This window comes from Monodelphis domestica, chromosome 2 (genome assembly GCF_027887165.1).
Source record: "Monodelphis domestica isolate mMonDom1 chromosome 2, mMonDom1.pri, whole genome shotgun sequence".
Classification (NCBI taxonomy): domain Eukaryota; kingdom Metazoa; phylum Chordata; class Mammalia; order Didelphimorphia; family Didelphidae; genus Monodelphis; species Monodelphis domestica.
In genome coordinates, this window is record NC_077228.1 from 300041175 (window position 1) to 300055851 (window position 14677).

The window sequence follows — 14677 nt, forward strand, 5'->3', positions numbered from 1 at the left end:
AGGTAGAGTCTTCCTTTAAAAAAAGGGGTGAAAAGTTGGTTCAGTGACCTTCTCCCTGCAGACTAGGAGGTGAGTGAGGGAAGGAGAGGAAGGGAGCCCTGGGGATTGGCCGCCAGCCAGACTGACAAACAGCCAACTTCCTCCTCCTCCTCCTCCTCCTCCTGGTCCATCAGCCTTAGCAGTAATGGGGCGGGCGTACTTGTGCCAGCCCCCCCATCCCATTGCCCGCCCCCTCCTCGTCTCTGGGAAGGAGGAGGAGCCCGGATGGACCCCGCCCTCGCCGGGGTCCCCTTCTCGGATCCCTGGCTGCTTGGCAGCAGCAAACGGCGGCGGCGGCTGCGGCGGCGGCGGCTGCAGCGGCGGCGGCGGCAGTAGCATCCAGTGGCCAGTCTCTGCCCTTTACTGGCGTCCTGCGTGCCCAGAGAGCTGTGGTGCTGTCCCGCGGCGGCGGCGGCAGCAGCAGCTCGGGAGTCAGGAGCGCGGCTAGACCCGTCAGGGCAGGGCAGGGCAGGGTAGGGCAGGGCAGGGCAGGGCTAGGCTGGGCATAGCTTAGTTTAGACAGCTCTGGGGGCTCCCTGCTGCTGCTCCCTCCCGCCTGTCTTCCAGCCCCGGGTGAGTCTTGGCTGCTTGTTGCTCGGGAAGTGTCGAGGAGTGGGGGTGTGGGGAGGGAGGCAAGGAGATGTTGGGGAGCACTGGGGAGGGCGCTAGGACCGGGAAAGCGACTGAGATTCTGTTACAAGGGGAACCCCGAGCTCATTCTGGGGGAACGCCCTGGGCGGGGGCAAGGAGAGGTAACTTGGGCATGAAAAGTAGTAGCTTGGGTGGGGGGGTACGGGAGGGGTGTGGCTCCTGGGGAACCGAGGAAAAGGGTTCGTCCTAGGAAGGAATGTACACGGTGAGAGTTTTAGCTGGAGGGATTGGGGGCGGGGGAAGAGGGGGGGAGTTGGAGTCGGAGTGGAGGTGCCAAGAGGAGGGGAGATCGAAGTAGCAAGATCTGGAAACTTAGAAGTGCGAAGGACATGGGCAGAGCCCCGCTGGCATTTAGTCGTCGTCTTCACAGACTTAAGGTAAGGGCAATGGGGTCTGAGAGGAACGGAGTTACTTTATGTGACTAGCCTGGGCAAAGCCCAGGTAAAGAGAAGCCGGTAGTGAATCTTTAGGGCATCTGCGGACGTCCCTGGATTTCTAGGAGGGGAGGATCCCACTGCACCAGCCGGGCCAACCCCTTGAGACGCCCCCACCCCCATCCCTTCTCTCGAGACCTGATCTAGCCTGTTCTTTCCCCTTCTCCGTGCATCTCTCCAGCAATCTCTCTGGACCCAGTTTAGGTGTGAGTTTACTTGGAGTCAGAGATGGACTAGATAATCTCTAAGTGCCTGTGTGGAGATGGAAATATTCGTACTAGGAACGTCCCTCTTTTTATGTAAAAATACGTCAATAAAAAACCCAAACTATCTAGATAGTTTCTACCTCAGATATTTTCATAAGCCTCTCCTCTTTATAATTCTACCTTTGAAATAAAAACTTTATGGGAAACATATAACCCGAATTGAATGTGAGCAAGTGTATGTAGACATGTTAGAAAGGAAAGGCTTGGATTTTTGCTGTTGGAGAACCTGGGTTCCAATTCCCAGACACACTGATTATTACTGGATGAGCAAGCCACTTAACGTCACTACTAGTGAAATGTGTATTAGACAGGGTTTAAGGACTGGACCTGTGATTTCATTGGTGTGGGTAGGTCCTGGGGTGGAACTTCCTCTACTAAGGAAGGCTAACACCTGTTACTTACAGTGCTAGTGAGAGCCTCGGAGGCTAAGTAAATTGCCCAGTCAACATGTGTCAGAAGCAGGTCTTGAAAGCAGGTCTGTCTTCCTGTCTCCAAAGCTATCTACAAAGAAATCTACTTTGCAAATGTCTATAAAGCCACTTTTCAATATGCACTTGCGGATTATCTGTATCTTAGTTTTGATCCTGAGTCATCTCTCCAGGAGCAAACAATCTTTGAGGTTCCCTCTCTCTACTGCCCAATCATTGTGTTCTTAGGGAACATACACTCATTTTAATATCAATCTAAACATATCATAATTAGGAAGTTAAAGCTACCAGAGGACAATCCTGTACACAGAGCATTCCAAATTAGTCAAATAAAAATTACTTTAATTGACCACTTTTTGAATTTTTTGTGACATTGCTCCAATATGGTTAATTGAGATCATACTTAGAGCTAACTGTATATTCAAATGGATGGTCTTTTGGGCCTGTATTCTACCACTGACCAGCTACATCCTAGGTAACTGACATGGAGAGCAATCCTGGACACTGGTCTGTTCAGGGTGGGGCATGAACTGAGGAATGAATGACTAGGAATTGTATATACTGTTAAATCCTTTGGATTGCCTATTGTTTATATTAGCCACACTCCTCCCCTTTGTAATGTGAATAATCAAAAGTGTTCCTTTTCCCTCTCCCCTTCTTTCAGCCCCTCTTTGCCTCCTGTTTCTGTCTCTTGTCTCTCCCTTTCCTCTTCCTTTTCTCTGTATCCTCTTTCTGATCTGTCACATTGTCTCTTTCATCTCTGTCCTTCCTTTTCACTCTTTCTGCTTTTTACTCCTTTGTCTCTTTTTTACTGTCTGTCTGTCTCACAGTTTCGCCATCTCTGATTCCTTATGGATAAAATGTAGGGACTGTACTAAATGGTTTCTATAAATGCAATCTAAAACTAAGACATTGGGGCCCTATTATATTAGGATAATCATGTAATAACTATGATTCTTTGGAATTATATCTACTCTATACAGCTCCTAGTCAGTCCCTAGGTGTGGACCCTGCAGTTGGTTGGAATCCTAGCTTTAAAGCTAGAAGGGACCCTTCATTTTACAAATGAGAAAACAGACTCAGAGAAATTAAGTGATATCACACAGGTAATCAGTAGTGGAACTAGGATTTGAACCTGGATCACCTCACTATTTTTACTCCACCACATTAGTATTTTTATATACCTTGCCACCATAAATTTGCTTTTCAGCCATTTGATATTCCTGCAATAGCAATGATCTTTCTCCGATGGTTTCTAGATTAGATTGGGATGGGTGCTCCAAGATCCATTCACTTGAATACATGGAATGTTTTCTCAATGTCTGACAGGTATTAAAACTTGAAGCTCAGAATCAGGAACATGTCACATGTTGAGCAATATACTTTGTTAAGGGAAAAGGGAGTAATTCTGGCAATGTTTTTTTTCCATGGCAGTATATCCCTGAACTTATTTTATTTAAGTAATTGGAAAATGTGATTTAAGTAAAAGGAAAATATGACCTTTTCTTTTGGAACATGGCTAATGTGCCAGTGTTTTGCATATATATATATATATACATATATAATAAGTATCATATTTCTTGCTTTATCAGTGTGTATGGAAGGTGGAAGGAGGCAGAAAATGTGGAACTAAAAATAAAAATTAAATATAAATTTAAAAAAGACATTTCATAGATCTTTGAGGAAGGCATTCTGTTTTGTTAAATAAATCATACTGAATCCATTAGTTAGAATCATATGCCAAATCTGGGTTGAACTACCCTGAAATGTTTATTAATTTAGCATTTCCTCTTTAATTTAGTTCTGGAAACATTTAAGGACCTATTGTACACTGAACACTTGGATAGGTGCTAGAGACGAAACTTAAGTTGAGGGAAGCATCATGAAGCAGTGAGAAAATAGTGCTAATTTGGAATCAGAATACCTGGATTTGAATACAACCTTTGTTTCTTTCCAGTCTGTGTGATCTTGGGAAAATAATTTCTTTATCCCTCTAATTTATTGTTTCCTCACTGATAAAAAGAGGGGTAAAAGCAGAATGATATGGTGGAAATATCATTAGGTTTGGAGTCAAAGGGTCCCATAATATCAGAGATTTGATACTACCTTCATGGCCTTGGGCAAGTCCCTTAAACCTCCCTCTGACTTAGTTTCCAGATGTGTAAATTGAAATGCAGTTAGACTAGATGATCTCCTAAAGCCCCTTCCAGCTCTAAATCTGTAATACCACAATTGTACATAATACATGGCCTTTTTTTGTTGTTGAGATTTTTTAAATTGAAAAACGTAACAAGCAAAACAAAATATGTGTTTTATTGATGTTCATTGATCTTTTTCAACCTCTAATGCTCTATCAGAAATGGATGGTTCCTCTAATTCTTCAATTCTAGTTAAGTTAGGTGTTCCATACCTATTGATAATTTCAGCTAAAGTCTTGTTTAAGTCTTCCCTTTCCATTGTATTATCTTCTTCCCATTTTGCTTCTCTGAAACTTTCCCTTCTCTAGCTCTTCTAATGTCAAGCCTTATCTCTCTCTCATTTCCATTTCAAATTGCTTTTCTTCCTCTTCAAGTCTCTTCTTTTTCTTTCACACAGACTCGTAGCTGATATAAGAACCAAATATCTATAATCATAACAAAACAATGCATAGTAAATGTCAATACATCCAGCATATGTGCTTTCACTGGTAGAGACTGCAACCTACTAACTCTTATAGAGTTGTTGGAAACTTAGAAACATTAAATGATTTGATCAAGGTCAATCAACCATTCTCTTTTCCATCTTTGTAGGCCCACATCTCATTGGAGAATAGCATGGTGGCCAGTTCTAAACTTTAAGTGTCAGGAACAGGATTTGAACCCAGATTTTTTGAACTTCATGACCAGGACACCATCCACGATAATCCATTTCCTCTTCATATTTTATATATTGTAGAACAAAAAAAAATTCCTTGTAAAGACTAGTGGAAAAATTGCTTGAGCTCATGAGAACAAATTTAGATAAGTAACTTGATGTTTTAAACAAATGTATTAGAGCTTAAACATTCATATTGAGCATTATTCTCTTTCACAGAAGTCAGCTCAGGAGACTATACACTTATTCCAGTGCTGTTGCTAATGCCAAAAACAGTTTTTGAATTTTTCTTTTGGAATTTTTTTAGAGCCTTGGAGCATATTATTTTGGTTACATGTTTTTTAAGTTGGAGTTGGAGGGGCAGCTAAGTGGCACAGTGGATAGAGTTCCAGGTCTGGAGTTGGGAGGTCCTGGGTTCAAATATTGCCTTAGACACTTCCTAGCTAGTCACTTAACCCCAATGGTCTAGCCTTTGCCTTTCTGCCTTAAAAAGCTGTTAATAAGACAAAAAGCAAGAGTTAAAAAAATTACCTAGGATCTTTTGGAGCCAACTCTAGCAAATAAAGTGGGTGACCAAACTAGTTTATAAATTTAGTGTTACCATAGAATAATGAGAATAATTTTCTTGTATACCTAAGAAACAGGATGTGAAGGTAATTGCAAAATAGGATTTCCCCTAAGGCTCTGAGCAATGGCAGCAACATTACTGGAATAAGTATATGGCTCAGTCAATTTATAACATTTATTAGTAGTAATAGGCACTTGCCTTCCTCAAGTGCTGAGGATACAAAAGAAACAAAACAAAACAAAACAGTCCCTGCCGTCAAGGAGCTTACACTCTAATAGGAGAGCCAAAAAACAAATAACTATAGACAGTACAGTATAAATAGGAAATATAGTTTGCCAAGGTGACTGCTTTGGAGAACAACACTGCTTTGGAGAACAACATCTGTTATATGCATATTCTCTGGGAATGATGAGAAGCAGCATGCCAGAGTCAGGAAGACCTTGATTCAAATGTTTCCTCTTAAATATACTAAATAAACCTAAGACCCTTTGCAAGTTACTTTCTCTCTCATTGCTCCAATCAATTCTCTGAGTAGAAAGTACAGATAAATTACCAGTCTATTTAGGGAAATATTTATAGGGAAATAAATATATAAGGAAAAATTCCTTAGGGAAGCCGTGGTACAATGGAAGCAAGAGGACCTGGTTTAAATCCCAGCTCTGTGTAACCTTAGGGATGTCACTTACCTTTCCTAAACCTCATATCCCTCATTTTGAGTTCTCTTCTGAGTCTAGGTGAATGATTCTAGAGGGTCACCAAGAAAAGGGCTTTTCTCTGTCCTCATTCTACTTTCTCCGTTTTAGTCAAACAGCTGTCCCTACTGTGCAGATAAGTATACAACAGCTGAAAAACAGATTCCACTCAAACTGGATACAAGGAAATCCATACAAGGAAATGCATGGAGATTGGTTGATATACATGCCTGAGATTTTGGATGATAATTTTTCTGTAGGCAGAGGGATGAACTAGATAATTTTTGGCGGTTTATTCTAGCTAGTCATAATATCCTGTGGTTGTTAGACTGTTAAGTTTTGTTTCTCTTTCTGTCTTTTCCTTCATTTCCCTATCTTCCTGATATTTTCAGATTGTGAGCATAACTAATTTGTCATTATTCTTACATCTGAATGCACCTCTGGTACCCTGTAGAAATTTATCATTTTTCCCAAAGTTCACATTGTCTTCAGGAACAATACATTCCCTTGGAAATAGGCCTTGCAAACTGAAGCTGAACTGGGAACATCTTGTTTTCATGCTCATGGCCACTGACTAGTTTCTAAAGGGTGATCTGAAAAGCTGCTCTTTTTGAGTAGTGATGTTATTTTGAATTCAGAGGCTTTTCAATGGGACACATTTTTTAAAAGTATGATTAGAAATTGGCAGTGTTCTGGCATGGGACATGGTAGGGGAAAAGGGGAACAGAGAATCACATTAAAAATTGGTCCTGCCAAAAAAAAAAAGTTGTTTTTTTTTTTGCAGTTCAATGAAAATATTGTTCCAAAAAAAATAACTTCAGTCCCCTTGGCAGACATTGAAAGAGATGATTCCAGTTTAATTGAGGTTTTTCTTTTCTTCTTCTTTTTTAAATAATAGGGAAACAAAATCAGAGTTTTGATTCTGACTCCTTGCCAAATATCATATTTAAAGCTTTTAAATTTCTCCAGTTTGTGAGTGTTATTCATGTAATAAAGGGCTGAGAAGGCTGTGGTGAACTTCTGGAAAAATCTAATAAATTTCTTCACTGCATCACTAAAGACTTGGGTGTTGTCATCAAAGCAATGATTATGACCTCCACTTAGCCCTCAGTGTTGTCTATGAATGTTACACTTTGGGTCAGTCCCTCCATGGAGAAAGAATTCTTGCATTTTCTCTCCCACTCTGGCATTATGGAAATCAAAAACAATTGGAATTTCAGTGCCCTTTGGGACTGTTTTTTGGTTTTTTTTAGCTTTTCCCTCAATTTTCTCACAAAGTCTAATTTGGTAGGATAAGTAATTTTTTTTTCAATTTATCATGTATTTTCTCTTTGAATTAACTCTTACCAGATTCTTTTGGAATGCTCTTCTGTCCTATCAAATGAAGATATTATTTGCCATAGTGACTGTTTATCACCTTCCTAATTTTGTCTGCTACTTTTAAGTACCTATGAGGGCTTTTTGAACAAGATCCAGGGACCTTTTCCCACTGCATTTCTTGGTCACAGCCAAGGAAGGACAGTGTCAGATATATAACCAGGTTTTCTTTCTGGGATGTTGCTTGAGAAATAACACTTTTTGGTTATACTGCTACTGAATTTAGATTCTAAGTCTATACAAGATCAAAAGCTTTGGACTCTTTTACTTGGTGTATAGGAAGATACTAGTAAGGAAAGATGGAATGACATTCTACCTTCATCCCACCATACTGTGTTGTTGTTGTTGTTGTTTTCCAGTTAGGCTCTCAACTGGTTGGAGCATACCATGATAGTCAATATTTATCCTTTGTCCAGAATGTAAGACTTTCATGCCTGGGAATACCAAAGTTTCCATCTCTAGGCTTTTGATTGTTCCACTATGATGGTCTCTATCCATGGCACTACTCATGCTTTCCTTGACCATATAATAGGCTTGGTTAGAGGTTGGGATGGAAGTCTGGGAGTAGGATGGAAGACAACTTAGCAATTTTTCTCTAATCTTAGTTCTCTAAGCAGCATTTTTAGGAAGTTTACTTTGTTTATTCTAAAATTTCTCCAGCCTTCCTAAAACAGATGGGGTTATTCAGTCATAATACAAAGGGTAGTGGATTCCAAACTCGGAGGACTTGGATCCAAATCTCTGAACTTCCACTTATTGTCTGTTTAACTTTAGACAGGGTGGCGAGGTAGCACAATGGTTAGACCTGGAGTTAAGAAGACTCATTTCCTGAGTTCAATCTGGCCTCCGATACTTACTAAGCTGTGTGACCCTGGGAAAGTCATAACCCCATTTGCCTCAGTTTCCTTACCCATAAAATGAGCTAGATAAGGAAATGACAAACCACTTTAGTGTCTGCCAAGAAAATCCCAGATGGGGTCATAAAGTGTCTAACCAGACTGAAAAATGATACAACAACTTCAAACAAGTCATTTAACCTCTTTGAGACTCAGTTTTCTAAACTGTAAATGGGGGGTGGTGTGTGGACTGGGACTTAAAAGATAATTTCTAGCTCAAAATCTATGATCCTGTAAATCTCCAAATCTTAAAAGGGGTCCTTTTCTCTTTTCATCCCATTTTAGCTCTGTCTTCATTGCTTTTTGCATTCTTCCAGTACAACTGAGAACCATGTAGAACATGACAAGCTGTGCTTAGGCAAGTGAATATTCCTCTGTTTCAAGAGTTTAGGAGTGGACTGTAAATTCAGTGTTCTTTTATACTTTAGAGCTAATAGGATTTTGAGTCTGAAGGACCTTAAGAGATAATCTAGTCTCCTTTTTTGTCTCATGGGTCCCCTTTGGCAGCCTGTTGTTAAGACATTCAGTCGTGTTCTACTCTTCATGACTTCTTGGACCATAGCTATCCATGGAGTTTTCTTGGCCAGGATACCAGAGTGATTTGCCATTTCCTTCTCCGGTGGATTTTAAATTTGCATTTTAAAATGCATATAATAATAAAATACATGGGATTACAAAGAAAACCAAGTATAATGAAAGTTATAAAAAATTATATGACAAATTCATGAACCTCAGAATAAGAACTCCTGATCAAGTTCAACTGCACCATTTAGCAAATGAGACTGAGGTGTTAATTCTAAATATTGAATATTAATAAATATTGAACTCTAAATGTTGAAATAGAGAACCTATGAGTACCAAGGAACTGCTGCTTACTGCTTGACTTAAGTTTTGGCGCTTGGGGCTACCTCACCCTATGTCCTCAGAATGTCAGAAGGTGCATGGAGGGGTGATGGTCCAGAGAAGGGGGCTGTAGTTGTTCCGCCCCTTTTCAATATATGGCGGCCTGGAGCCCTCTAGTGGTGAGGGGGTGCAGCTGGATACTGACAAGCTCTGTTCATGAGAGAAGTCCTGTTCTTGGTCCTGCAGAGTTTGTCTGATGTGTCTAGAGCAGCTCTTAAGGAGAGGAGAAACCTCAACTCCAAATCCTTCCACCTGAGGTCTTGGTGGATTCTCAAAGTTCTGAGACTCAGAGATTTCTTCCTCTTTGGGAAGACCTGTATAACCAAGCTGTTCAAACAGGACCTGTGTGGGGAAGATCTAATAGTGAACCTGGTCCTTAATCTTTGGTTGGAGCCAGTTCTGAAAGGGGTTTCTATAGTCCGTTCTCGGTGGTTTTGGAAGAACCCTTCATACAAATAGGGCTCAGTTTGTAAGGAGATAGTCCTGATCTAACCAGTGTCCTTGTCATTTAGTATGCTCAGTTTTAAGCATCCATACAGTAGGAGCCCTAATTTATGGTTGGAGAATCAGATATCCTATATATGATGTGGCATTTAGAAAGTTTTCCATTGAAAACTGGTAGTTAACTGGAAAGGATCATTTTCATGATTCATAAAGGATCAGGTCAATTCACCAGTTCTTATCATCATTAAGTTAGTTTCTATACAATTAATCAAAGCAGATTTTTAAAAGCATTTGTTAAATATTTGTTGTTTGCTAGGCACTGTGTTAAGCACTAGGGATATAAGGAAAAAGCAAAATTCTGCCTTTGTGGAACTTCCATCTTAATGGGGAGATAACATCCATATATCCATAATAGGTTATTTGCTAGATATGTTCTTGGGATGTTTCATAATCATAGAATCATTAGAGATGGAAGGAATCTTGAAAATCATCCAAACCAACCCTCTCCCTTCTCCCCATTTTACAGATGGAGAAAAAGACACACAGTTAGATAGCAAGGAAATGTCTGAAGCAGAATTTCAAACCAGGTTTTCCTGACTCCAGTGTCATAAAGAGGTCCATTTTCTTTTCAGAGAAATAAGATGTTGCTCTGCCTTTGTGTATTAATTAATTCAACAAGCATTTGTTCATTTAGCACTATTTTGTAGGCTTTACGTAGATACTAAAAATATGGCTGGAGAATGAAAGCGTATGTGTGGTCATGTAAAAACGTTCACTTGCTCCCCATTGCTTCTGGGATAAAAATATAAACCCTTTTAAGGTGCTTTACAATCTGGCTTCCACCTACCATTCTGACCTTGTTTGAGATTCTACTTTGAAGCCAAAGTAGGCTCAAAACTCTGGTTTTCCACTTCAGTATATTTATATGAGCAGTTCTCTCTTTGGGTGCTAGGTGGCGCAGTGGATAGAGTCCTGGGCCTGGAGTCAGGAAAACTCATCTTCCTGAGTTCAAATCTGGCCTCAGACACTAAAGTAGCAGTGTGATCCCTGGACAAATCCTTTTACCCTTCTTACCTCAGTTTCCTTATTTGTAAAATGAGTCAGAGAAGGAAATGGCAAACTAGTATCCTTGCCAAGAAAACTCCAAGTGGGATCCCAAAAAGTCTAACATGACTAAATAACAACAAAATCACTCCTGAGTTCTACAAGGCCCAATTGAGTGTCACCTCCTCTCCTTAGAGTGTTTCCTGATCTCCCTTCCCTCTTCTATTCCTGGCCAGTGTACTTTATCTCTGTAAACCACTTAACCTCCTTAGATTTCAGTTTTTCACTCTATGTTGTCTTATGATTCTCCCTCTGCTATTGTTTATACTGTGTGTGTCTGTCATTCTTCTGAGTCTCAGCTTTCTGCCTTGTAAAATGAGGGACTTGGACTAGGCGACCTCTATGTTCTAAATTATGAAAAAATATCAAACCAGATCTTTTCCCTTCCCCTGCTGAGTCATTTCCTGAGCTTGTAACAGACCCTAAACTGGAGCTGTAAGAATTTAAGGAAACTAGAATTCATGTGATTGGGCAGCGTATTTTTAGGTGATTGGGCTGGGGGTGAGATGGGGGATTGAGTCCTCTTGCTGAAGAGTACAGTGTCTTAAGAAATGGCAGCAGTACTCCTCCTTGAAGAATGGTAGTGACCACAGTTAAAGAGAATGAAGTCAAAGAGTCATGAATCCTGCCCTTTGCATAGACATTTTTCAGCTAAGTATTTTTTTTCCTGTGTGGGCTGAGCTTCTTTGATGCGTTTGATGTCTAAGGAGCCTCCTTGTTAAATTATGTAGCCAGGAAATGCAGGGAGGGGTTGAACCTTTTAGAGAAACAATGGCAGATGTCAGACGTTGGCATCTGGGTACCCACTGTCTCCCATAGACCAGTCCATAAATTCCCGTAGAGTCCATAAATAGGTTTCATGGGCTTGAATGGAATTAAAAAAACAAACCCAAAACTTTATTTTTATTGGTCTCCTTTATAATCCTATGTCTTTTATTTTTCATTTAAAAAACAAGCACCTTGTCTTCCATTTTAGAATCAATACTGTGTTTTGGTTGCAAGGCAGAAGAGTGGCAAGAGCTAGACAATGGGGGTTAAGTGACTTGCTGAGGGTTACATAGCTAGGAAGTGTCTGAGAACATATTTGAACCCAGGATCTCTTGTCTCTAGGCCTGACTCTCCATCCACTGAGCCACCTAGCTGTCCTTCCCCCATGTCTTTAATTTTATGCATTTAAAAGGTATAATCCTTTGAGATATATAATATATAATATAGAAATGTAATATAAATATATAATATTTAATAAACCAATAAGGTATAACAAATATAATAATTATTAACATATTTAATATTTAAATATATGATAGAAAATAAAAATATGATAAAATATGTAACATAAAAGCAATTCCTTTGAGAAGGAATATGTAGGCTTTGTCAGACTGCCAAAGGGTCCAGGACTCAGGGAAAAAGTTAAGAACTCTTACCATAGTCTTAAAAAAAAAAAAAGAACCTGTTCCAAAGTCTTTCCCTAGGAAAAGAAAATGCATTTATGTAAGCACTATTATTGTTCATTTTTCTAAATTTATGTTCCTAAAATTATTGTAAATAGAGGATGAAAGAAGAGAATGTAAAGATAATAACAAGAATATAATGGCCCTTGAATTAGAAAATGTAGATTTCTCAATCCCTCCCGACTTCCCTTAGCAAGTCTAAATCTGTACATTTAAATGTATTGTAATGAATGATCCCCCTATTTTTTCTTATTTGGATGTACTAAAAAAAAAAATTAGGGGGTGGGGCAGATAGGTGGCTCAGTGGCTTGCGTGCCAAGAGATCCTGGGTTCAAATCTGTCCTCAGACACTTCCCAGCTTTGTGACCTTGGGCAAGTCACTTAACCCCCATTGCCTAGCCCATACCACTCTTCTGCCTTGCAATCAAAACACAGTATTGATTCTATGACAGAGGTAAGGATTCACAAAGCAAAACAAAGCATTAGCGTATGAAATCACTTATTGGACTGTGGAGAATCCAAAAGCGCTTTAAAAACCAGGAGCCTCTTTGGCCTGCTAACAGGGTGGATGGGAAGTGGTGGCTGCATAATTGACTTCACTATACCATCTGATAGAATTAAACACTGTCTTTGACAGTAGGGCAATTTGAGATTCTATTTTCCTCCATGATGGGATTTAGTAAAAAAAAAAAAAGAGAGAGAGAGAGATTCATTGCATTATTCCATAGGCAACTTGGGTTTTATGTCTGCCTTGAATGATGTTCTGTTCTTATAGCCTCCTCTATCTAACAGTGGCCAGATCTGACTCAGAGGGAATCATGCCACAGATTGAGTCACCATGACCCTTTCCCTTGGCCTCTGGCAGCTTTCCATCTAGCTGGGACATCACTCCTCCAAGGCTCTTTGCTGCTCTAGAGAGTCAGCCCGGAAAATGGAAGCTTAGGAGAAAGAGGTAGACATGAACACACAGGAAATGTGAACTAGAGATAGCACATTAGGCTACAGGGAGCTGAAAAGGGTAGAAGACACACAGGGGCACATAGAAGCCTGGTTCCTAGCAAATGAACCATGAATAAAACAAAAGCTTAACCCGTGAGAGCCCAGTGTCTACTGGAGTTGAAATAACAATGGTGGAGTTCAGGTGTCCTCTGATGGAGAGATCAGTGTGAGCTGAAGACATCAGGCTTCGTGCTTCTTATGAAGGATGTAAGATTGAAATCTTCCTTCATCAAAGAAGGGCTCTGTGATCTCACGGATCTAAAAACTTCTGATAGTGGGTACTCACCCCGAGTCATGGAGATTGCAATATAGGCATTCTCGTCCCACAGCTCTTGTCCGTGTTCCCCTTAAAAGGCTTTGCACATAAGAAAGGGCATTAATAAATGTGTTTTCATTTATTCATTCTCCCTGTGCATTTTCCATAGGAGCTCTATCTACCAGGTTGGAGAAGGCAGAAAAATTAGCATTTGATATGACCAGCAATAGAGATCCATTGTGATTAGGAAGTGTGAGAGGGAGTAAAATGATGAAAACTGTGGGTTAGAAAAATGTGTTTGGTAATAAGGGTGTGGCTATTGGAGGAGAAAGAATCCTGATGCAAGGGGACCATCAAGAGTTCTTAACAAGAAAGTGGAAAGGATAAAGCAGTAAGAGATCCCCAAACTGATGGGAATGGTAAGAGAAAGCTGTCAAGGGTTTTTTGTGGCTGGATAGATATAGAATAGGAATATGCATCCAGTATGGCTTTTACTCAGCACTGTACTCCTTGCTGAGAACTGTCAGGGAGGATAACCATTGATTACACCTGAAGATAATTTAAAGGGAAGCTCATTCCAGGGACCAAGGTCATTCCACCACCATTAATATCACTTGTTACTTAGACAGTGACCAAAGAAAGCCCTATCTATAAACACTTTGTAAAGTACTCCTTGACACTTTTCCAAGGTTTGACACCTGAGCTGATCTAGTCTTTCTTGACGTAGGAGATCTCAAGTGACTGAGGTGCAGACGAGGTGAGCAAAGCCAGAGGTGAAACTTGGCTTGGGAAGGTTGGAAGCTTCTATAGATACTGAGAAAAATTACCATTGATGCCCTTTGTCTATAGGATAAAGTCCAAACTGATCAGCCTACTTTAAAGCTTTATATAATCTGTTTTATCTTACCTATCCAACTTTATTTTCCCACCAATCTCCTTCCCTATGTTTTCACTCTTGTTCACATTTCCTCACATTCTCTGGAACACATTCTGTTCATTTCTATAATCCAATGTTTACTTATGTTGTCATTTCTCTCTTCTTCCTTCTGCTCCCATTCCACCCTTAAAAGGTCCTTACCTTTCTCTTGAACCTATTAAAAAGTCCCAAACATCATCTAAAGTTCATCTCAAGTCCAACGACTTCCATCATGTTCTTTCTGATTATTCTAGCCAAAACTTCCTTGTCATTTCTCTTCCTTCTCTAGTGCACACCCTGCTTTCTTGTCCTCAAACTCATCTCCATTCTGGACTGTCTCCTGGGATTCAGAATGTTCTTTCAATGTTCTTTCCTCTTCAGCCTTAACACATTCAAATCT

General features: G+C 40.1%; 1 protein-coding gene across 3 annotated transcripts in view; it reads left to right on the forward strand.

Moving 5' to 3' along the window:
* The first annotated feature begins 274 nt into the window (after positions 1–274).
* PAQR8 (progestin and adipoQ receptor family member 8) overlaps positions 275–14677 on the forward strand; it is a 49024-nt gene continuing 34621 nt past the window's right edge. The window contains exons 1-2 of one of the 3 annotated variants that reach the window (XM_056818395.1): positions 275–612; positions 10078–10166. Coding sequence is in view for 1 of the 3 variants with exons in the window: in XM_001364070.4 (XP_001364107.3) it covers positions 1020–1067 (48 nt within the window). In the remaining 2 variants the exon portion in view is untranslated. Of the gene's footprint in view, positions 1068–10077; positions 10167–14677 lie in introns of all 3 variants that reach the window. The other 2 variants (XM_001364070.4, XM_007484087.2) reach the window with 2 other exon arrangements.